Source organism: Macaca mulatta, chromosome 7 (genome assembly GCF_049350105.2).
Source record: "Macaca mulatta isolate MMU2019108-1 chromosome 7, T2T-MMU8v2.0, whole genome shotgun sequence".
NCBI classification, from domain to species: Eukaryota; Metazoa; Chordata; class Mammalia; order Primates; family Cercopithecidae; genus Macaca; species Macaca mulatta.
The window spans coordinates 173,261,547-173,285,385 of NC_133412.1; the positions used below are offsets into that span (position 1 = coordinate 173,261,547).

The 23,839-nt window shown below is 49.7% G+C and overlaps 1 protein-coding gene and 1 non-coding gene across 19 annotated transcripts in view; both read left to right on the forward strand.

The window, feature by feature from the left end:
- EML1 (EMAP like 1) overlaps positions 1 to 17,266 on the forward strand; it is a 210,632-nt gene extending 193,366 nt beyond the window's left edge. For 14 of the 18 annotated variants that reach the window (XM_015144471.3, XM_077941691.1, XM_015144474.3 and 11 more), the window contains 5 exons: positions 11,218 to 11,315; positions 11,440 to 11,527; positions 12,990 to 13,085; positions 14,913 to 15,043; positions 15,719 to 17,266. In XM_015144471.3, the coding sequence (XP_014999957.1) occupies positions 11,218 to 11,315; positions 11,440 to 11,527; positions 12,990 to 13,085; positions 14,913 to 15,043; positions 15,719 to 15,844 (539 nt within the window). In that variant the 3' untranslated portion in view covers positions 15,845 to 17,266. The remainder of the gene's footprint in view (positions 1 to 11,217; positions 11,316 to 11,439; positions 11,528 to 12,989; positions 13,086 to 14,912; positions 15,044 to 15,718) is intronic. The other 4 variants (XR_013396529.1, XR_013396527.1, XR_003731712.2 and 1 more) reach the window with 1 other exon arrangement.
- Positions 17,267 to 20,727: 3,461 nt separating this feature from the next.
- Positions 20,728 to 20,890, forward strand: LOC114679897 (U1 spliceosomal RNA). The gene has a single exon (XR_003731989.2). It is a non-coding gene; the product is annotated as a U1 spliceosomal RNA (small nuclear RNA).
- Positions 20,891 to 23,839: the final 2,949 nt, after the last annotated feature.

A 23,839-nucleotide genomic window follows, 5' to 3' on the forward strand; every position in this document is an offset into this window, starting at 1 on the left:
GTAAAGTAGAACAATATAACAATATATTGTAACAAGAGTTATGTGAATATGGTTTCTCTTTCAGAATACTGTATTATACGTAATATTTGCAGACCACAACTGACCACAGGTTGCTGAAACCACAGAAAGTTTCAGTCTTATTATATTATATTAATATCACTATATTTTATTAATTTTCCTCTGTTTTTCTGAGGAGAAAAAGCATTCAGTCTTTCATCCTGAGGGATGAAGATGCCCTTTATCATAGTGAGAAAGTTCCCTTCTATTTCTAATTTGTTTGGAGGTTTTAGCATGAATGGGATTGGCGTTTATCAGATGCTTTTTCTGCATCCGTTGGGATTATTATGTGGGTTTCATCCTTCATCTTATTTTATTAATATCACTACATTTATTAATTTTCAGATGTTAAACCAACTTCACATTCCTGTGATAAATTCCACTTAATCGTGGTATATAATCCCTTTTACATATGTTTGCTAGTGTTCTATTAAGGATTTTTGCCTCCGTGTTTCTAAGGGATATTGGTGTATAGTTTTCTTTCCTTGTGGCATCTTTGTCTCAGTTATGAGAGTGCTACCAGCCTTCCTGAGTAAATTAGGAAGTGTTCTCTCCTCTGTTTTCTGAAAGAGTTTATGAAAAGGTGGTTTTATATTAAATATTTGACAGAATGTATGTGAATTTGGTGAAACCATCTGGGCTTTTCTTTGTGGGAAGGTTTTTAATTACTAATTCAATTTCTTTACTTCTTATAAGTCTATTCAGATTTCTCTCTCTCTTTTTTTTTTTTTTCACTCTGTCACCTAGGCTGGTGTACACTAGCACGAACACAGCTCACTGCAGCCCTGACCTCTTGGGCTTAAGTGATTCTGCCACCTCAGCCTCCCAAGAAGCTGGGACTGCAGGCATGCACCACCACACCCAGCTAATTTTTTTGGAGACAGGGTATTCCCATGTCTCTAAACTGAAACTCCTGGGCTCAAGCAGTCTTCCTGCCTCAGCCTCCCAAAGTGGGATTACAGGCAGGAGCCACCAAATTTCTCTTTTCAACTCTATTTTTGCTTCATGTAGTTTGAATGAATGATTGGGCCGAGGTTATGCACAAATAACTTAAGCCAGTAAGGCTCCGTCCTCTGCCAGTGGCTCTGTGGGCAGGTAGAAGGGCATGTTCAAAGTTCAGGCCATTTCCATGTGGGCCTGGCTTTTACTTTCCACTTGCCCTTTTACATCTCCTCTATGCACATGTGCAGACTCAGATTGGCCGGAAGGGTGTCTGAATAGCCAGGATCCTTTCCTGCCCCCACTGTGCATGCACCAGCCTCCCTATCCGCCAGGAATACACTCACCCATACAATCACCGTAACCTCAGGTGAGCAGAGACCTTGGCCCTCCCCACCCAACTGCCTAGAGATGGTCATTTCCATCCCACTGCTACTATTTCCCCGGGCTCCATATGGAGTAAGCCCCTTTACAACAGCCACGTGGTCCTCAGAACCTGCTCTTCCCTGCCAGGACCCCTGTGCTGGCCCAGCTGCTGCCAAGGAGTGAGGGCAGCCCAGGGAAGAACACGATAGATTCACCCTGTTTTTACCTGAAGTTGAGAAGGTTTTCAAACATAAACAATTCTCAGGTTTTCATGTCTTTGTTCAATTTACAGAGTATGGAAATTATTGTTTTTGTCAGTTCTATAGAATTTCATAATTGCTTTATGGGGAGAGGATTGGCCAACCTTCCCATTTGGCCACAGCTAGAAGAATTGCCCTCTTATTTTTTGTGTTTTTTGGGGTTTTTTTTTTCTTTTTTTTTGAGATGGAGACTTGCACTGTTGCTCAGGCTGGAGTGCAGTGGCACAATGTCAGCCCACTGCAACCTCTGCCTCCCAGGTTCAAGCAATTCTCCTGCCTCCGCCTCCCAAGTAGCTGGGACTACACGCTTTCGCCACCACACCCGGCTAATTTTTGTATTTTTAGTAGAGACAGGGTTTTGCCAGGTTGGCCAGGCTGGTCTCAAATTCCTGGCCTCAAGTGATCTGGCTACCTCAGCCTCCCAAAGTGCTGCAATTACAGGCATCAGCCACCGCCCCCAGCAGCTCTTTTTTTTTTTTTTTTAATGGCTTTTTTATTGTTAGAGATGAGTTCTCACTATGTTGCAGGCTGGAGTGCAGTGGGTACCCACAGATGTGATCATAGTACCCTACAGCCTCAGTCCCTTCAATAGCTGGGACTACAGGCATGTGCCACTGCACCCAGCTCTGCCATTTTTTTTTTTTAGACAGAGTCTCACTCTGTCACCCAGGCTGGAGTGCAGTGGCGTGATCTCAGCTCACTGCATCCTCCACCCCCAAGCTCAAGCAATCCTCCCACCTCAGCCTTCCGAGTAGGTGGGACTACAGGCATGCACCACCACACCTGGCTAATTTTTTTGTATTTTTAGTAGAGATGAGGTTTTGCCATGTTTCCCAGGCTGGTCTCGAACTCCTGAGCTCCAGCAATCCACCCCCATCTTTGGCCTTCCAAAGTGCTGGGATTACAGGCGTGAGCCACAGCACCAGACCTGCCCTCTTACTTTTAATATAACTACAATATCATTGTCTCCTCCCCAACCCAAATTAGCATTGATGTCTTAATGTCATCAGATAACCAGTTGCATGTTCAAATTTTCAATTTACTTTTTTTTAACAATTTGTTTAAACCAGGAAGCAAAAAAAGGCCCACACAATGATAGTTGGTTGATATGACTTATTAGTTTCTGTTAATCCATAGGTGTTCTCTCTCTCCCTCTATTACAATAAATTTGTTGACGAAACTGGCTCATTTGTCCTGTAGCATTTTCCACAATGGATTTTGCTGAATGCATCTTTGTGGTGGTGTTTCATGTGTTTCTCTGTCCCCTGTATTTCCTGTAAAGTGATTTCTGGATATCGAGGCTTGGTCATATTCAAGCTCTATGTGTATTGCTGTATTTTTCCTTTAGGAGGCACATAATGGCTTTTTCTCACTTTTTGTGATGTTAGCAGCTGTTGATACCCAGTGCCAAGAACCATAAAGGTTGCCAACTATTGATTTCCATTGTTAGCTTTTCTTCTTCATTTACTAGATACAGTACTTCTATGAAGAGAAACTTTCCTTCATCTACTATTTTGGTACCCAGCAGTAGAGTTCATATAGGAAAGTCAGGATTAATGCTTGATTTCATTCACTTTATTTTCCAGTTTCTGAGATAATGCATTTGCTTTCTGCTCCTCTAACAGTCACCAATCAGTGGTGGTGGTGGTGGTGGTGGTGGTGGTGGTGGTGGTGGTGGTGGTGGTATTGGTGGTGGTGGTATTGGTGGTGGTGGTGGTGATATTGGTGGAGGTGGTGGCAGCGCTGGTGGTGGTACTGGCGGCAGCAGTGGTAGTGGCGGCAGCAGTGGTGGTGGTGTTGGTGGTGTTGGTGGTAGTGGTTGTGATGGTGGTGGTTGTGATGGTGGTGATACTGGTGGTTGTGGTGGTCGTGGTGGTGGTGATATTGGTACTGGTGGTGGTGGTGGTATTGGTGGTGGTGGTGGAGGTGGTGGTGGCAGTAGTGGTTGTGGTAGTGGTAGCAGTGGTGGTGATGGTAGCGGTGGTGGTGGTGGTGGCGGCAGTAGTGGTGGTGGTGGTAGTAGCGGTGGTGGTGGTGGTAGCGGTGGCGGTGGTGGTGGCGGTAGCAGTGGTGGTGGTAGCAGTGGTGGTATTGGTAGTGGTGGTGTGGTGGTGGTGGTGTAGTTTTGGTGCCATTATGGATTGAAGTATATTTGCTATGTTCCAGTATATTATATTAGGTGGAACAATGTATCCATCATTGGCCAGTGGAAGTTACTCTAGTTCACTCCTGGGTCCTTTTGACATGACCTCAGGAGCCTTTAATACTCGTTCTCTGGTATAACAAGTTGTTTCAGGATACTTGTATATATCTTTTACCTATAGCCCTTTCTCTCAGGAGGCCCTCCTTCCTTTTTCATCTGAAGGGAGATTACGATATGGGTGTTAGGAGTGCTCATTGCCACGGGGTAGGAGGTTGTCTCTAAGCCTTTTCATTATGTGATTATGTTGTAGGAAATACTGTTTTTCTGTCATGCGCAGGCCATTTGTCTGTGCAAGAGTGTCCAAGTGCTGAGACTCTTGGAAATTGGAGTTTTGGTTGTGGGAAATACGTGGCTGACTCTGAGCTGCTGGTCTCTGTAGGGATCTTCTATTTTATAACCTTATTGACAGCGTCGACTCTGCCTCACAGTGGGACGTGTCCTCAAGCTTTAGAGAGAATCTGATAGAGCATCTCTTTTGGATGCTTTTTCCTTGTCCCTGAACCACGTTCATAACTTCTCACCCTAAACAGACAATGCTCAGCCCCCGTGCCAGCCCTTTCTCCATGTCGAGAAGGAGCCTGACTTGGAATGCCTTTCATTCATGACCTCTTCAGTGTCACATTTCTTTCTGTTAATGTAGCCAGTGTTCTGTATCCTATCCTGTGTTTCTCATCATTTTCTTAGTTATTTGAATGTCTGCTGAAGGCACGAGGGCCTCATCTGCAGCCTCTTTCCTGGAAAGCCCTCTGATACCTGTCAGCGCCTGCTAACATGAGCGGGTCTGTTGGGAAGCATATTTCTATTTCTTGTCAGTTACACTAATGACCATTCCCTGGAGAGCAGAGAGCTCTTCCTACTGGAACTCTGCTTCTTGGCTTCAGAGTCATTGCCTGGGAGCTGTGTGGGGCAAAAGTGAAAGCCCTAAGCCAGGGCCAGGCCAACTGCATCTGAATCTAGTGTCCTCCCTTAGTTAGCCAGGCAACCTTTTCAGATCAGACAGTGAGTTACCATGAGGCCCAACTGAAGGAAGTGTGAATGAGTTCTCTGCAGAGCATTATGCAGATGTCACAGGGGATGTGCTGTCATCTTCAGTAACAGCAGCACTGATGGCCCCAGGAGCGGCACCCAGATGGTGGACTCAGACCCCTGGAGAGTGACCCACAGTTCCATAATGGGAGGGACCCTATTTTGTTCAGCACTGTGTGCCCAGCTAGCTCCTAGCACAGGGTTTATGACAGGTTAGTTGCATGCATGAATATAGCTGTAACTAACTACAGTGCAGCGGACATAAAGCAAAATGTGATCAGCAGTATGAGTTTTCTGGTTACACAAGATTTTTCCAGCATGTAGGCTATACTGTTGTGGATTACTATCTCCTTTTTGGATTTAAGTATTTACAGACCTAAAACTAAAGAGAGAGAGAGAGACAGCATTCGATGCCCAAACACAGATTGCCATTGACATGGAATTTCAGAAACTTGCTGCCAAAATCCCAGCCGAGGTCTGTAGCCCATCTCCAATGTAGCAGCACCCTGTGCTAAGAAGGGAAACCATGATGAAATGGTAAGGGCTTTTTCTCATTCCATCAGTCTCAGGAAAGCTCTGAGGGTTCTACTGATGGCCAGAGGAAAAGCTAGTAGCGGTTCTTGAGCTTTATAGGTGGAGCTGGGCCTCCAGGACATGGGAAGGACTGACGAGCCCCCAGCCGCAGGCCCCCTGCCCAGGGATAAATGCCACCTTCACACTTAGTGATGTGGGTGGACATTGACCCTTTGCCACAGACTGGGGTTGTGGAGACGGAGCTTTAGGAGGAACTGGGCTGTTTTGCAAATCGAGGTTCAAGGCTAATGTTAACTGTGCAGGGGTGCGGGTCTGAGGGGTTGCCTCATAAACTGGACAGTCAAAACTTTAGCAGCAGTTGAGAACTAAATCCTTCTGGTGATTTCTCACTTCTCGCACGACAGGCAGGCCCAGGTTTGAGTTGTTGGTCTGTACCTCACCGTGGGCGGAAGAGGGAGGTTCAGAAAGTCAGCCCTGGAACTCTGGGCACACACCTGGAACCCGACCACGAAGCCGAGCCCTCCAGGAGTGCATGCGAATCACCCAGAGCGGGTGGGGGTTCTTTGGCATATGCTCAGAGCCACGAGCCTAGAGAATTCCCATGGATCACTGAGTACCCTTCTCAGACATGTTTTGGCAACTGCTTTTTCATTTATGAACTGTTTTACATAACATGGTCTTTTGCTGATAAGCTAATGTTACGTGGAAGTTGATTACAACCACAGTCAGTTAAGTGTTGGCAAAATCCAGCTCCCTCATAGGCTTATAAATACAGAAGCTTCATAGTGACAGGTCTCATATTTAACATGCATGTCAAGAATCTCATAGAGCACTTTATGATTGGACAGAATGGAGTTTTGATTGAATTAAGATTGTACTTTTTTAAAGAACAGAAATAGGAAGAAAATAATTTCCTACCTATTAAGCCCAACTGCAGATCCTTAGCCTGCCTGTTCTAGTTTCAGCTCATTGAAACTAGGGTAAAAATCTGAACATGAAGATGAAAGAGAGAAGCCCAGAAAGGACCAGGTGCAACTGGCCCTGCAATTGCATTTCTCTTCTTTGATCTTATCCATGTCGTTGTTTGAAAGGTGGGTTTTTTCTGCTTTTACTAGAATGACCCAGAATCTGGCATTCACTCTGTCACTTGCAGTATCAAATCCCGTCTGCCCGGGTCTGAGAGCTGTGGTGTTGCAGCCCCTGCCACCGAGCCAGCCCTTTCCCCTGCCATGTGGCATCCCCCTTCCCTAGGCCAATCCCCATGCAGATGCAGCAGTCTTGTCTCCAAGCCCAAAATTACAGTCTGTGCCAGGAGAGGGGTTGCACCATAGCTGCACGGTTGTTCCTGCACCTGCAGACCATCTTCCACCGCAAGATCTCACTCGTCAGCATGCAGGTACTTTGCAAGCATGCAAGGATTTCTGTGTGTGCCACTCACCTGGCTGTGTTGCCGTACACAAGTTACTAAGCCTCAGTCTCCTCATCTGCAGAGCAATCTAATTGAACCCTCTGCTGGGGCGCTGTTGGGCTTGACTGAAGCCCCCAGCCTCCTGCCTGGTCAAGAGTGAGCAATCAGTAGAAAACAGCAGTAAGGTTGTCCTCCCCTGAGTGCCCGGACTCTTGTTCCCGTGTCTTTATGAGTTCTCCAGTTGGTTTTCATTTGGGGCCAAATCCTAGCTTATTTCAGTGGAGTAAGTTTAGGAATCTCAGTCTCCGAGAGAGCTGGGGAAGGAGGCTTAGAGAGTTTTTGGAGGAGAGGCGAACAATTAGGGAAAGAAAAAGGGCTCTGTGGGACCCAAGGAACAGGCTGTGCTACGTTTCATCTGGCCTCTGGTTAGCACATTGACGAACGCTGGTTGGTTTTGATTTCTTAGCAATTCGTTTTATATATTTATGGATGAAGGTAGGTAAAAGAGCTAGGATTTGAACCCCATTTTTCTGCCTCAAAGACCACATTCTCATCCTCACACTCTGCCATCTTCCCAGGCAGTCGTTGTAGTCAATGTCGTTTTGAGTTTTCTTTGTGGTGGGGGCCAGGGGCTGGGAGGCACCTCCTCCGAGGAAGAGAACATTTCTCCTGGTTCTGCCTTTGTCTCTGAGACGCTGCCTGCACTTCCACATCACGCACTGGCGGGTGTGTGCTAAGGACGTGGAGACCTGGGTGGGGTGGGGTGGGGTGGTCACAGTTGTCCACAAGGAAGATGAGGACCTCCTAGGACATCTCTCCATACCTGTGCAGAGGCCTGGGGATGTGGACGATACAAGCAGCCAGTTCCCCTCTGCAGGGAGGACTTGCCCAGGCAGAAGGGAGCTTCAACTCCTGCATGAAGACTGTGGATTCTAATGGGAAAGAGGAATTACAATGTGATTAAGGCTGTCAGAGATAGAAGTGGATTGCCGAAAGAGATTGTGAAGTCCTGTTTCCTTCATTTTTAAAAACAGATATGGGGGCCAGGTGTGGTAGCTCACGCCTGTAATCCCATCTCTTTGGAAGGTCGAGGCGAGTGGATCACCTGAGATCAAGAGTTCGAGACCAGCCTGGCCTACGTGGCGAAACCCCATCTCTACTAAAAATGCAAAATAATTAGCCAGACGCTGTGGCAGGCACCTGTAATCCCAGCTACCTGGGAGGCTGAAGCAGGAGAATCGCTTGAACCCAGGAGGCAGAGGGGCAGAGGGTCCGTGCACCATTGCACGCCAGCCTGGGCAACTCCATCTAAAAAAAAAAAAGAAAAAACTGATATGGGGATGGTGGTTACACAGGTATATTTGTCAGAACTCCTCGAACCATGCACTTGAAATGTGTGCATTTTGCTGCATGAAAATTGTGCCTTGAAGCTCATTTTTAAGTGAACTTTTTTGGGGGATGATGTTGTAACATGACTTTTTTTCTTAAGTAATTAATCAATTGCCTTAAACCTGTTTGTTAAATAACAAATAGTTCCATTATGGCCGGGCACAGTGGCTCACACCTGTGATCCCAGCACTTTGGGAGGCCGAGGACGTTTTGCTTGAGCGCAGGAGTTCAAGACCAGCTTGAGCAACATAGTGAGACCCCTGTCTCAACAGAAAAATTAAGAAATTAGCCGGGTGTAGTAGCGCACGCCTGTAGTCCCAGCCGCTCTGGACACCATGGCAGGAGTCGAGGAGGTCGAGGCTGTGGTAAGCGGGGATTGCACTGCAGCACTGCAGCCTGGGTGACACAGCAAGACCCCGTCTCAAGAAAAAAAACAAACAAATGGTTCCATTATGAAAGAGACCTCATTATTTTTTGAGTTCACAAATGATCAGGTAGTTGTTTTTTTTTTTTTTTTTTTTTTTGAGATGGAATGTCGCCCTGTCGCCCAGGCTAGAGTACAGTGGCGCGATCTCGGCTCACTGCAATGTCCGCCTCCCGAGTTCAAGCCATTCTCCAGCCTCACCCTCCTTAGTAGCTGGGGCTGCAGGTGTGTGCCACTGCCTCCAGTTAATTTTTGTATTTTTAGTAGAGACAGGGCTTCACCATGTTGGCCAGGCTGGTCTCAAACTCCTGACCTCAGGTGATCTGCCCGCCTCAGCCTTCCAAAGTGCTGGGATTACAAGCGTGAGCTACTGCACCTGGCCTGATCAAGTAGTTCTTTGAGACCTTTTGCATAAGCGTGGACAGCCAATCCCCTGCCGTGTCACGTGACAGATTTTCAGCTGTTCTTTACCCTACAGCTGGTTGGAGGGGCAGTGCCCCTGGAGGCAGACTCCCTGGGTTTAAGCCAGTTTCAGGAAACCTGTGCAACCTTGGACGAGTTAGTTTGTTGTACACGCCTCACTTTCCTCTCTTGAAAAATGGGGATAATTATATCTATTTCATGAGGTTGTTACAAGGATTAAATAATACAGGAAGAGTTTAGAATTGGACCTAGCACATAGCAGACTCTCAAACATATTGACCAGGCCGGGCACGGTGGCTCACGCCTGTAATCCAGCACTTTGGGAGGCCAAGGCAGGTGGATCTCCTGAGGTCAGGAGTTCAAGACCAGCCTGGCCAAAATGGTGAAACCCCATCTCTACTAAAAATACAAAAATTAGCCAGGTGCAGTGGCATGTACCTGTAATCCCAGCTACTTGGGAGGCTGAGGCAGGAGAATTGCTTGAACTCAGGAGACGGAGGTTGCAGTGAGCCAAGATCATACCATTGCACTCCCCAGCCTGATCAACAAGAGTGAAACTCCATCTAAAAAAAAAAAAATCCATATTGGCCATTTAGTAATTGTAATTGGTATCATTAAGTGGCCATTGTTAGTAGCATTTCGTGTTTATTGTGGTCATCGTCACTGTTGCTGTCCAGGCATGGCCAGTTGCAGGCACTGATCGCAAGGACAGTTGGTTTCCGGCATGGTCACCTGGCCTTCTCGAGCCTCATCAGCAGCCGATGGCAGCCCATCTCTGGCTACAGTAGTCCTTTTTGGTTTTTTCAGCAAAAAATGTGTAGTTGCCTCATTCCTTCAGGATTCTTGATTTGGGTAGGCTGCATTGGTCTTACATCGCCCCTATTTTGACCTGGCCTAGGCCAGCACTTCCTAAAATACCATTCCCTGAGGCGCCAGGCCACCCTGGGTCCTGCAGGATTCCCGCCTGGCGGAAGGAACATCACAGGAAAGAGGGAGGGGAGAAACAACCCTTCCTGATGCTTTACGCTCCTGTGAGCACCAGGCCCTGTACAAATAATTGTCCAAGTGGAGCCTCCCGACTGCTATGAAAATGCGCTGCTCACTGTGTTTTGTGGATGGAGGACTTGCAGCTCCCTAGCTGGAGCGGAGAGACCCCCGCTGCCCTGCATTCTGTTCTGGACCCTGCGTGGCTCCAGGTTTCCAGTCCTTCTTTTTGCTTGCTGGCTCAGGAAAGTCTGACCTTTTCCCGGACTCACCTCCAGGCCCGGTTTCCTGTCCTGGGCGCCCTGGGTCCTCCTCCCTGCGCAGCGTGCACGGTGTGGTTGCTTCCAGCCACCAGGGCTGCTGCTGCCTTTTGTTGCAAAGGGCTCCTTCCCGTGTGTTTCCACACAAGCATCACAGCCTGAGTCCTTAGGCCCTCCCAGAACCAGAAACCCAGGGGGAGAAGATACGAAGATACCCCTGGATAGAGAGGCGGGAAGGGCTGTCCAGGCAGAGGGCAGTGAGTGCAGAGGCCTGAGTGAACCCGTGTGTTCAGTGAGGAGTGACATAGCTGGAAGGCCATCCTGGTGGGCTTTGTGGGCCCCTCCAAGGAATTTAGTCTCCATCCTTCAGTGATTGGGACAGGGAAGGGCCTATAAGATTTCATAAAATTGTATGAAAAGAATGTATAGGGTGCAGTGGCTCACGCCTGTAATCCCAGCACCTTGGGAGGCCAAGGCAGGCAGATCACTTGAGCTCAGGAGTTTGAAACCAACCTGGTCAACACAACGAGACTCTAACTCTACAAAAAAAAAATGTTTTTAAATTAGCCAAGTGTTGTGGCACACGCCTGTAGTCCCAGCTACTTGCCTAGGATCACTTGAGCCCAGGAGGTTGAGGCTGCAGTGAACTATGATCACACCACTGCACTCTAGCCTGGGTGATACAGCAAAACCCTGTCTCAAAAACAAAAGAGTTCATAAAAATTTATAAATCTTTACCAGATTTTATCATCTGGCCAGGTGTGTATTTTTCAAAAGATAGCTTTGGAAGTAGCAGAGGATTCATTCAAAGGCAGATGTTTCTCTTGGCAATACGTTAATTTGGCGATTTTGTCTAAATCTGTGGTGGCAGCTACCATTATCCTTTGTAACGAATAAAATGTGTATTGTTAACATCTGAAATGTGATTTGTCATCTTTTTATAGATGGGAATTTCTTAGCCATAGGCTCGCATGACAACTGCATCTATATATATGGTGTCAGTGACAACGGGAGGAAGTACACGCGAGTGGGCAAGTGCTCGGTAAGCGCTGACGGTGGCCCTGTGGCTCCTGCTGTACCTGCATGCAGTCATTTAACTACAACGGAACGGCGTTGGCAGGGACTTCTAAGGCCAGTGAAATGAAGATGGTGTTTTTCTCTTCCAGGGTCATTCCAGCTTCATTACTCACCTGGACTGGTCTGTAAACTCGCAATTCCTCGTGTCAAATTCCGGAGACTACGAAATCCTCTACTGTGAGTACCACCCTGGGGTTATAGGAAGTCTCGATCTCAGAAAGTGTTCACTCTGAGACCCAGGAGGCCTCTGTGGAAACCCAGCTCCCGTATGACTTAGGCACGTGCCATCATCTCTAGGCCGTGGTTTCTGCCTCTGTAACATAGAGGCGTGGGGCTGTGTGGCCTCTTGGGTCCTTCTGGTTTCCTGCTGACTGCGAGCCCCTGTGGAGGAGAAGATGCTGGGCCTGCCCAGAGGGGAAGAAGGCCCTGCAGAGGGGTTCTGGGGGCAAGCAGATGTGGCAGAAGGGGGTGGGTCTGGGTGGATGTGGCCGAAGTGAGTGGGTCCAGAGCTGTCCAGGCAAGAGGAGGGCCTGTCAAGGTGTTATCCTCACAGGAGGGACCATGAAGTCCCTCCCACCTGGGTAGACGGCAGCCCTGGGACCCCTCCTCCTCCTCTTCCAACCCCACCCTGGCCAGTGTCTGGGCCCAGGCACAGTGAGGATGATCGCGGCTAGCACTTACAAGCATATCCTCATGCCATGCACTGGTTCCTCAGACACCCACCAAGCACCTGCCACATGCCCCACTCTGAGCCACACAGGTCGGCTCATGGGGCACAAGGAAGGCCTCACTGCTGCCCTGCTGGAAGTTACTAGAAAGTGCAGCGTTCCTCCCCTGCATCTTCTCAGGTGATCCACAGCGCTTTCTGGCTTGGCCCCATGATGCAGGGAAGGGCTCAGAGCCCAAAACACAGGCCCCAAGAGCCCACAGGGGTAGGGGAGTCACACTCACTTGAGCGTCACCACTTGTTGAGGACCAGGACAGGCAGGACACTGGCGGCAGGGAAGGCAGGGCAGTGTGTACCAAGACTGAGCTCCCTCCAGTGGGGAGGGCAGCCACACCATCTCACCTCCTCCCTGTCCAGGTCCTGCCTGACACAGGCACAGGAACGGATGGTTTTCAGGCACAGTCCCTGGGTCTAGAACCTTCTCAGATGAGGTCTCGTACTCTGCTGGTGAGAGCTCATTTGGGGAACACACAAATGTTCCTTGGGAGGCCCTTGGTGTGACTGGTTTCAATAACCTCCATTCCTGACTCTGAGCTGAAGGGACTGAGGGGGATGGGGAAGCTGGGGGGGCTGACAGCAGAGGCAGAGCTGTGTTCAGGGGCTCTGGCAGGGGCAGGCAGCAGGCGGAGACCCAGGAACCAGAGACAAGAGAAGCCAGACTGGGAAACAGAGACGGAGATGGGAAAAAAACAAAGAAGAGGGCGTCTCCACCCAGGCCCAGGGGCTCGGGCTCAGTTCCAGGGGAGCTCACAGCTGTGCACATGTGGTTCCCGCTCGACTGGGAAGTGGAGGGTCTCCCTCTCCGGGGAGGGCTCTGTACCCAACGGGGCACAGCTCTGGGGGCTCAGCCTTGCCCAGGGGAGGGGTGGGGCCTTGGCTTAGATGTCACCAGACTGTGTTTGCTTTTTGCAGGGGTTCCCTCTGCCTGTAAGCAAGTCGTAAGTGTGGAAACTACGAGAGACATTGAATGGGCTACCTATACCTGCACTTTGGGATTCCATGTTTTTGGTGAGTTTGCTGCAGATTTCACTGGTTCCAACAAAAGAGCGTCTCCTTTTAAAATATGTCTTCAGTAGCTGTGGAGTCTCATGGTCACCCGTCTTGTCAGACTGCTCTGCTGCTACAGGAGGCCTGTGCGCCACACCTCCTGCTGCACCCTGGGGTCGGGCCGGAGCTTGCCTGGCCATGGCCTGCTGAGAAGAACCGGAAAGATGGCTTTTTAACCCTTCTCCATCGTACAGGGCGGCGGATCCCTGGGACCCTCTCCTATCAGGTTGTGCCATGTGGACCTGGGTGGGCCAGATGGCACTCAGTCAACTTATCATTTGTGACGGTTATTATTTATATTTTTTTTGTTCTTAAACTAGAAATTTCACTTTCTTCAAAGTTCACTTTAGGAATATATTCATAAGTAACCTAAATTAAAGGGCTGCAAATTAATAGAATTTTTAAAGGTAGTATTTATCATCTCTTTACATAAGACCACAAGTCAGTAGATTGGTGAGAATTTGCAGTTTTGTGGTGTTCAGTGCTGAGGGCTCCCCGTCAAACCCGACATGCATCCAGCCCTCTCCTAGCCACAGGTATTGTTAAAAGGGTCCCCCACCCACCCATCCTCCAGGCCCACCTGGGCTCAGGGATGCAGAGCCTGGAGCCAGTAATGATGGGCACAGCTGCCAGGCTGCCCCAAGCAAGCAGCAGCCACAGTGAGTGACCCCAAGAAACACATGCACACCCAGGGTTAAAAGGCCTTTGGAGACACCTGCTCTTGTAGAGAATTATAGCAATAACAAGGAAACTGCAGGCTTGAGGACAGGGCAGCTTCCCACCAGATGCTTCAGAGATCAAGGAGAGGCATTGCGTTGGGAACCGGGGTTCCTCGAGAAGAGGCCTCGGAAGACCTGGCAGCTCGGAAAGCTTGTCTTTGCTCCTTTCGCGCAGCAGCGCACTGGAGACTGGCCTGAGTGAGAGGAGACTGGCCTGAGCGAGAGGAGACTGGCCTGAGTGAGAGGAGAGACCGGCCTGAGCGAGAGGAGAGACTGGCCTGAGTGAGAGGAGAGACTGGCCTGAGCGAGAGGAGACCGGCCTGAGTGAGAGGAGACCGGCCTGAGTGAGAGGAGACCGGCCTGAGTGAGAGGAGACCGGCCTGAGCGAGAGGAGACCGGCCTGAGTGAGAGGAGACCGGCCTGAGTGAGAGGAGACCGGCCTGAGTGAGAGGAGACCGGCCTGAGCGAGAGGAGACCGGCCTGAGCGAGAGGAGACCGGCCTGAGCGAGAGGAGACCGGCCTGAGTGAGAGGAGACTGGCCTGAGTGAGAGGAGACTGGCCTGAGTGAGAGGAGACTGGCCTGAGTGAGAGGAGACTGGCCTGAGCGAGAGGAGACTGGCCTGAGTGAGAGGAGACTGGCCTGAGTGAGAGGAGACTGGCCTGAGTGAGAGGAGACTGGGCCTGAGTGAGAGGAGACTGGCCTGAGTGAGAGGAGACTGGCCTGAGTGAGAGGAGACTGGCCTGAGTGAGAGGAGACTGGCCTGAGTGAGAGGAGACTGGCCTGAGTGAGAGGAGACTGGCCTGAGCGAGAGGAGACTGGGCCTGAGTGAGAGGAGACTGGCCTGAGTGAGAGGAGACTGGCCTGAGTGAGAGGAGACTGGCCTGAGTGAGAGGAGACTGGGCGCACAGGGAGAGGCCGGGAACCGAGGCTGTTGTGCTTTTGTGACCCTTGTTTCTAAAGCTGGACTTGAGGCAGTTTTGTGTTCAGGACTGTCCAGTGGGCGGCTCCTGCACGCCGTGGCCCTGTGGCCCCTGATGTCTCCAGCGCCGTTTGCGGTCTTTGTTTTAGGAGTGTGGCCAGAAGGCTCAGATGGAACTGACATCAATGCCGTCTCTCGGGCCCACGAGAAGAAACTCCTGTCAACAGGCGACGACTTTGGCAAAGTGCACCTCTTCTCATACCCCTGCTCGCAGTTCAGGGTAAAGGGCTTGTTTCTTCGCTAATCTTGTCCCCCATGGGGCGTGCACGTATGCCCGACCTGTTGGGAGACTAAATGGAAATGGGCTGTGAGTGAGTGCTGCCAGTCACAGAGGCGGATGTCACTCTGTTATCCGTGCCCAGAGCACTTCCGGCTGCCCTTAGGGAAACCCCAAGCCCCACGGGACCCACAGGGCCCTTCAGATCCGCTCGTCTACCTCTGTGGCTCCACAGGCTCACAGCTCTGCCCTCCGCCACGACCCCCTTGCTGCGCCCCTGCTCAGCTGAGCCAGCCCTGAGGCTTGGGGCACCCTTCCTCATCCTCCGTCACCCTGACCCTGATCCTCCTTCAGCAAGAAGACCCCTCGCCCTCAGCCCCAGGCATCTGGTTAGGCCCGCTTTTGGGGCGACCTCATACCTGGCACCTCTGATATTGAACGAATCTCTCAGCCGAGGGCAGTCATTTGCTCGTATTTGTCCCCTACCAGGCCACAAGGACTGTGGGCTTTGTTTCTGTGTCCCTTCTGTGTCACGCACAGAACAGGTGCCCAAGTGAGAGCTGCCGAGTGGAGGGCGAGTAAAGGAATGAAAGCATGCAGTGAGAATTCAAGCACTTTCCCATCCCAGATGGTTTGCCTTGTAGTAAAGGAAGCTTTCCCCCATATCGTTCCCTCCAGGCTCCGAGCCACATCTACGGCGGGCACAGCAGCCACGTCACCAACGTCGATTTCCTCTGTGAAGACAGCCACCTCATCTCCACGGGCGGGAAAGACACGAGCATCATGCAGTGGCGTGTTATTTAGTCCCCACCAAGAGCTGTGGGGAGCAGCATGGCAAGGAAGACACAGACTCACATTACCCTTGGTCACTGTGATTTCTGTTTTGTTTAAAAAATTCTTACAAACCTCAGGAAAAGTGGGCCCTCTGCCGGCTCCCTTAGCTTAGTGCGCCAGCAGGCGCCACAGCGGATCAGTGGTTCCGTGTTCACTTTTGTTGTACAATATATGACACAGTGCACATTGAATACCAACAAGGTTCCAACGTTTACATTACAGCGACATCAACAGAAGTAACTGGTATATTCTTAGTAACTTTTCTATGAACTCTTCAAAAATGGTCACAGAATGCCTTTTAAAACATTGTATATAGTCTTCACTGTTCCACCATCTAGCTTGCTAGGTCAAATATTTATGATGCTAATGAGGTACTGAACCATGATGGCTGTTGAGGAATTGGTCCTAAAAGGACAGATCACTTAAGAAGAGTGAATAACTGATTTGCACGGCTGAATCAGGAGACGCAAAGATGAGACTGTATTTGGTTACATTTTCCAAGGTTTCCTTACATTCTCCCTTGGGGAGGCTGTGAGAGAGGGCTTGTATTCCTCTTGTGCTAAGCAGATTCTACTCCTAATTGACTTAAATATTTCAGCAGGGTACACAGGCGTTTCCGAGTTTCAGTGACACCGTCCTGCCTAACCGGATGCGGTCAGCCTCTTCACACCCACCTGGCTTGCATCCCCCATCCCTTGTTCACACGCCCTGATTCACGGTGAGACATTTTGCCACCTTCTTGTGTATATTACTTGGCATGAGATGATATTGTACTTGTATAGGATTCTAGCAATTCATAATAAATATGTCAGACTAGGCTTTACTGTCTTATGCTTATGGACGTTGTATATTTGTATTTTACGACCAAGTAGACCAAGTCAGAAAGATCTCTCGAGCGCACCGTAAACCTGCAGACAGAAGTCCCGAAGGGCTCCGCCAGGTACCAGGGCAGCTGCTTTTCCTGTCTTTTGTGCATGGGCGACTCATTACAGTGTGAGATAAGATCGAGTTCTGATGCGTTAAACGGAGGTGGCAGAAATTTGTCAAGAAGGCCTTATCCATTTCGATTGTGTGACAGATTGAAATTTATTGTTTACATTGGGGAATGTATCTCAAATTTTTAAATAGAAGAGTAATAAACAGACTTTAAAACAAATATTAAGATTTTTACTCATTCTAGGCAAGCAAATCAATGGAATTATCTGAGCTCTATGGCACTGGTTGTTTAGAGTGGCTGATTAAGTGCAACTTTCAGAAACATTTTTGATGGCATCACCAGCCTACTGCGGAAGTGCAGGGCACCAGTAAACACCATGTATTATTGCAGATGAATCTGTTTGTATGTATCCTTGTCAAATATATTCTATAATGAAATAAAATCTGAAAAGTGGATTTCTTATTGACCTATATTCATGAAAGCATATAAATTAAAATATTTAAAATTAGATATGATTCACACTATCTTCTGTTTCATACGCAGATTTTGTTCTCACCTGGGCCATTTGCAGGTGAGACTGTAGTTTGCAGATGAGACTGTAGTTTGCAGATGGTGTGGAAACATTCATCAGGGGAGATAACTGTAAAGGATTTGGCCTATTACCATACTCAGTTGTCAGTTTATGTGGTTTTGTGAATACTAGCAAAAGCAATTGTTTTTCAATTAACAGTGGAGGGAATGATAAGATGAGGGAAGGAAAAGGCATTCATTATTGACTTACATGTCAGTAAGGTCTACTTTTATTTCAATGCACTCCTATTTTCCAAGCTTAATAATAGACAAAGGATAAAAAATATACACACACAAATATACTATTTTAGATATATGTACTATTTTATATATATGTAAACTACTATAGCTCTCTTTGTAATGAATTAATCATTTTATGAATGAATGAATGAATGAATTTGATGGATTTAAAATGGCTTCATTTCATTGTAAATGAAATTCTTTGACCAGTGCAGTATTAACCTTGCAGGTGTTCACTGTTCATTCAGTCACTGTTAACACAGCCAGCAATGGCCCCGTGCCGCTGCTCAGCACCTCTCAGGCAAGCAAGGCCTTGAACCTCCAGGATTCTCCCAGAACGAGAGGCTCGGGAACCGGGCAGCTCTTAGCCTGGCTTCCCTGCAACACGTAAGATGAGGAAAGATGAAAGGAAAGGAAAGATTACGATTTATTTGTAGTTACGATAATTAAGTCTGTTAGCATGAGAGAATTTTCCAGTGAACAAAAAGCCCCCGGGATTTTTTTTAATTTACTATTTTAAACTTTGTGTTAAGATGAAATTGTTGCTTTTGCAGAGTAACATCTCCGTGGCAATCCTGTTTAGATAAGGTCAAGCAAGTATCAAGGGAACACTGGATTTCCTCGAGAACAGGGTAGGCACTGGCGTTCCCATGCTTTAAAGCTTGCGGAAGAGCACAGTTGACCCTTGAACAGCAGCAGGGTAGGGGTGCTGACCCCACACGCAGAGACCTACATATAACTTTTTACTGTCCAAAAACCTAACTACTGATAGCCTACTGTTGACGCCTCACTGAGAACAATTTCCACATACTTTGTTAATATGTATTATATAGTACACTCTTGGAATAAAGTAAGCTAGAGAAGATGAAATGTTAAGAAAATCATAAAAGAGGCCAGGCACAGTGGCCCAGCCTGTAATCCCAGCACTTTGGGAGGCTGAGGCAGGAGGATCGCTTGAGCCCAGGAGTTCAAGACCACCCTGGGCAACACAGCGGGACCCCATCTCTACCAAAAACTTTAAAAAGTAGCTGAGTGTAGTGGTGTGTGCCTGTAATCCCAGCTACTCTGGAGGCCGAAGTGGGAGGATTGCTTGAGCCTGGGAGGTCGAGGCTGCAGTGAGCCTTGGTCAGACCACTGCACTCCAGCCTGGGCGGCAAAATGAGACCCTGTCTCTCTGGGGACTCTGGAGGCTGCCAGCTGGCTGCCACCCGCCTCCAGGGCCTGGGAAGTTGATTTGAAGAGTGACACCACCAGGGAAGGGAGGTAAACATCCTGCGGGAGGTAACACAGGAGGCTCTCCTCAGAGGCTGGCTTTGGGAGCCTGGGTGTGCTTGAGATTGTAGATTGCTCAACCCAAGCCAGGAGAAGAAGCTTCCGAGCCAGCTTGGGGGACTCCAGTATCCAAGGGCAGGTAAGGGAGCTGCGGAGAGGAGGGAGAGCCAGGAGGGCGGTGGTGGAGCAGAAGACAGTCCCGCACGCGGAGGATCTTGTGTCCCCAGCAGCAGGGCAGCTCGATGTGGTGCTCACCAGGAGCCAGTGTGGGCTGTGCACTGGCTTAGCAACCGGCATTCCAGCGTCTCCACGCGCAGGCAGTGCCCGGCGGGAGATACAGGCAAGGTGGGGACAGCCTCAGCCACGTAGGGAAGAGAGAACATGAGGCCACAGGTCACACAGGGCTGTCAGGAGCCCAGTGGGGGTGGGGGTGAAGAGGTGGAGGGAGTTTCCAGGCCAGTTGGAACTGGGGAGAGGCAAAGTTCAGTGGATTCTTGGCATTGGTAGATCTTAGGTGCCTGGCCGCCGGGGTGAGAGGGGCTCCCTGGCAGGGGCTGCCGTACGTCACTGGAAAGCCTATTCTGGCATCTCCCCAGCCCCCCACATTTTTTCGAATGGTTACTTCCATCACCCAAAGGTTGGCTATTCCATTCATTAGCCATCTCTTCTGTGGTTTGGGAACAGGCTGCTGTCATCCTGTCTTACAGGCATAGGAGCACATAGGAAAGGGCAGACGAGAATGGTCCAATCCACAACTGGGGGGACAGGTTTTGGTGAAAAGGAGCTGAGGAACACACGCTTGATGCAAGGTGAAAACTGACTCCAGGTCCAGACGCGGTGGCTCATCCTTGTAATCCCAGCACTTTGGGAGGCTGAGGCAGGCGGATCAAGAGGTCAGGAGATCGAGACCAGCATGGCTAACACGGTGAAACCCCGTCTCTACAAAAATGAAAAAAAATTAGCCGAGCGTGGTGTCCCAGCTACTCGGGAGGCTGAGGCAGGAGAATGGCGTCAACCCAGGAGGCGGCGCTGGCCATGAGTCGAGATCGCGCCACTGCACTCCAGCCTGAGGGACAGAGCAAGATTCCGTCTCAAAAAAAAAAAAAAAAGAAAAAGAAAGAAAACTAAATCCAGGCCTGTTCTTCCTGCAGATTCTCTTTTTAAAAAAACTTTGGCTGGGCGCGGTGGCTCATGCCTGTAATCCTAGCACTTTGGGAGGCCGAGGCAGGCGGATCACCTGAGGTCAGGAGTTCGAGACCAGCCTGGCCAACATGGTGAAACCCTGTCTACTAAAAATACAAATCAGCTGGGTGTGGTGGCACATGCTGGTAATCCCAGCTACTTGGGAGGCTGAGGCAGGAGAATCACTTGAACCTGGAAAACGGATGTTGCAGTGAGCTCACACCATGACACTGCACTCTAGCCTGGACAACAAGAGCAAAATCAGTCTTAAAAAAAAAAAGGCCGGGCGCAGTGGCTCACACCTGTAACCCCAGCACTTTGGGAGGCCGAGGTGGGCGGATCACGAGGTCAGGAGATCGAGACCATCCTGGCTAACACGGTGAAACCCCGTCTCTACTAAAAATACAAAAAATTAGCTGGGTGTGGTGGCGGGCGCCTGTAGTCCCAGCTACTTGAGAGGCTGAGGCAGGAGAATGGCGTGAACCCGGGAGGCAGAGCTTGCAGTGAGCCGAGATCGCACCACTGCACTCCAGCCTGGGCGACAGAGTGAGACTCTGTCTCAAAAAAAAAAAAAAAAAAAAACTTTACAGAACATTTCAAACATTCACAGAAGTAGAGAGAGAGCCTCTCGCCCAGGCTAAAAATTATCAGCGTACTCATTTGGCAGGGGAGATACCATGATCAGGAAAGTGGTCTTCCCAGGGCAAGGCTTATCCACTGCACTCCGGACATGCTGACCCCTGCGATTTCCCCAAAAGTAGGAAACTTGGCTGCATCATCTGTGGTCATGGGGACTGTGTTCATGCTTTCCCCTGGTTAAAGAAAAAAAAAAAAATTTAGAAAATCTTGTTTCCTCTGTCTCGCCTAACTTTTGGGGGAGATGGAGTTTTTTGTTTTGGTTTGGTTTGGTTTTTGGGTTGTTTTTTTTTGTTTTTTTTTTTTTGAGATGGAGTCTCGCCCTGTTGCCCAGGCTGGAGTGCAGTGGCGTGATCTCAGTGCACTGCAACCTCTGCCTCCAGGGTGCAAGCAATTCTCCTGCCTCAGTCTCCCGAGTAGCTGGGATTACAGGCGCCCGCCACCACACCTGGCTAATTTTTGGGTGTCTTTAATAGAGACAGTGTTTCACCATGTTGGCCAGGCTGGTCTCAACTCCTGCCCACCTCAGCCTCCCAAGGTGCTGGGATTACAGGTGTGGGCCACTGCACCTGGCCAAAATGGAGTATTTTTTAAAACAAGCCTACAGGAGTTTGAGACCAGCCTGGGCAATATACCGAGATCTCATCTTTGCAAAAAACTAAAACCTCAGCTGAGTGTGGTAGAGTGCACCTGTAGTCCCAGCTACTTGGGCTGAAGAGGGAGGCTCGCTTGACCCCAGGAGGCTGCAGTGAGCTGTGATTGCGCCACTGCACTCCAGCCTGGGTGACAGAGCAACACCCTGTTTCTAAAACAAAACAAAACAAAAAAAGTCTAAGCCACCGTGCCATTTCACCTATAAATACGTCAGTCTGCCGCTGTGGTAAGAACACTTTATGTGAGGACACCATGACATTGTAACAGCTGACAAACTTGATGATTTCAGTTTCTCGGGCTGTCAAACCTGACCCTGTGGTTCGGAGCCTGGAGCTGCATGACTTGCAGCACAGGAGCATAGAACAGCTGCCCGGCCTCCCTGCTGAGCAGTTCAGGGTGGGGTGTCAAGCATGCAGCCCCCAGTTCTGAACCCTTCTCCAGAGCCCAATTCTGCACCCCAACCCCGCTGCTCGATGCCCAGTGGCATCCCTGCCCCTCCCCACCTCCTCCTGCAGGCAGGATGCTCAGTGCTGTCTGAAACCTGGGCTCCTTCCAGCCCCTCCTGCCAGGTCCCCAGCTGTACTTTAGGCCACCTCAGGAGACCCCCTTCTGGGCCACCCAGGCTGGATCTTTCCTACCTTGATGGTAGGCCAGACCGGACCACAGGAGCCTTTAGGAGTTCCCAGTTCCCTCTTGAAAGAAGGAGCCTTGTTTAAGGGGAGCCTCCCCTGCAGGAAGTCCGTGCCCTCCCGGGGTGTCCCAGGGGGTCCATAGGTCAACTCTATGTTTCAATAAAAGTGGGACACACGCGCACACCACCCTGCACTAGGGAGCTGGGGCGGGGCTGGGGGCAGCACACACTTTCCCGCTGATCTCAGGGGACCCCGGCATGCAAGAAGCCGGAGGGGACATGAGATTCAGGGGCTCTGGAACACAGATGACGCCTGGGCTTATAATGCGGGCCAGTTAAGAACAAATTTGGTTATTTAGGCTGAAAACACGAGTAGCTGATCTAGCAGACTGAATAAGTAATTATGAAAAGACCTTGAACTTGGGTTATAAATTTAAAACCTCCCCTCCCAACCGCCTTGCAGCCCCGCGGCCAGCGGCAGGTGCGCCACCTAGTGGCAGAAGAGCAGAGCACCGCCCCTCTCTCCGGCTTGCCAGGGCTGGTTCTGAGCTAGGAAGGGTTGGGGGTGTGGAGAGAGAGAGAGAAAAGGAAACTCTGGTTGACTTTGTGGGTGGGGCGTATGTTTCACTTGACCTTCTGAGAGAGCTTTCAGAGGTTCGTGGAGAACCCCAACGTTGCTGATCACCTCTCAGCTGCAGTGCCCTGGAGCTGAATGAAGGTTTTCTGTTGAGGTGCAGCCTCCTTCTGCAGCCCTGAAGCACCGGGAGGGCTGCCTCCATCGGCCTCCTTCCTGCGGAGATCCCACCACCCTCTGGGGAAGCCCACTAGACAGGATCTTAGACGACCTGTCCCATCCTTGCTCAGAGGTTCACATCTGGTCCCAGGGGACACTTGTGCCTCCCACACCCACACCTTGCAACAGTGGGTGGGCAGTTACTGCCTTCCACATGCAGCCTTCTCTGGGCAGCTGGCGCTTTTGAGGCACTGGTCCACAAATCGCAGACGGCACATATGAAGCCCTCCGAGTGGCTTAGGTAGATGTACCCTCCCGGGTCCTCCCTCGAGAGAAACAGGGTTGGAATCAACAGCTCAACTTCCTCCCAAAGAAATCCTCCTTACAAATATAACTTCTGAAAATGTCTAATTCCCAACCCTTTAGTACTCTTACCATGGATGAGGATGCCCAGCAGGAGTCTCGGAAACCTCTTTTGTAACTGCTGCTCATGGTCTAACAGCGCCTCTGGAAAACACATCTATTAGATCTTGGCTCCTCGGCTGAAAGGTCATTTCAACATTCAGTTACATAACCACAAACATTATTGCGCAAGTTTTTTGTACATATTTGCAAGAGATTATCTGGGATCCTACCTGGAAGTGGGACTACCGATTTTCTGGGGCATGCACTAAATATTGCCAAGCCATTCTCCACAGCAGCTACACGGGCAGCCTGGGAGTCTCTGTTGCTCCGCTTCCTCGTCCATATTAGGAATTGTCATTTCATCTCATCTCATATAGAGCCCTGAGAAGCAGGATCCATCGCCCCTCTTTGAAGAGAAGAAAGCGGGTGTATTAGGCCGTTCTTAAACTGCTATAAAGAAATACCTGAAGGCCGGGTGTGGTGGCTGACGTCTGTAATCCCAGCACTTTAGGAGGCTGAGGCAGGCAGATCACTTGAGGTCAGGAGTTCCAGACCAGCCTGGCCATGGTGAAACCCTGTCTCTACAAAAAATACAAAAAAAATTAGCTGGACATGGTGACCCATGCCTGTAATCCCAGCTACTTGGGAGACAGAGGTGGGAGAACGGCTTGAACTTGGGAGGCAGAGGTTGCAATGAGCCAAGAT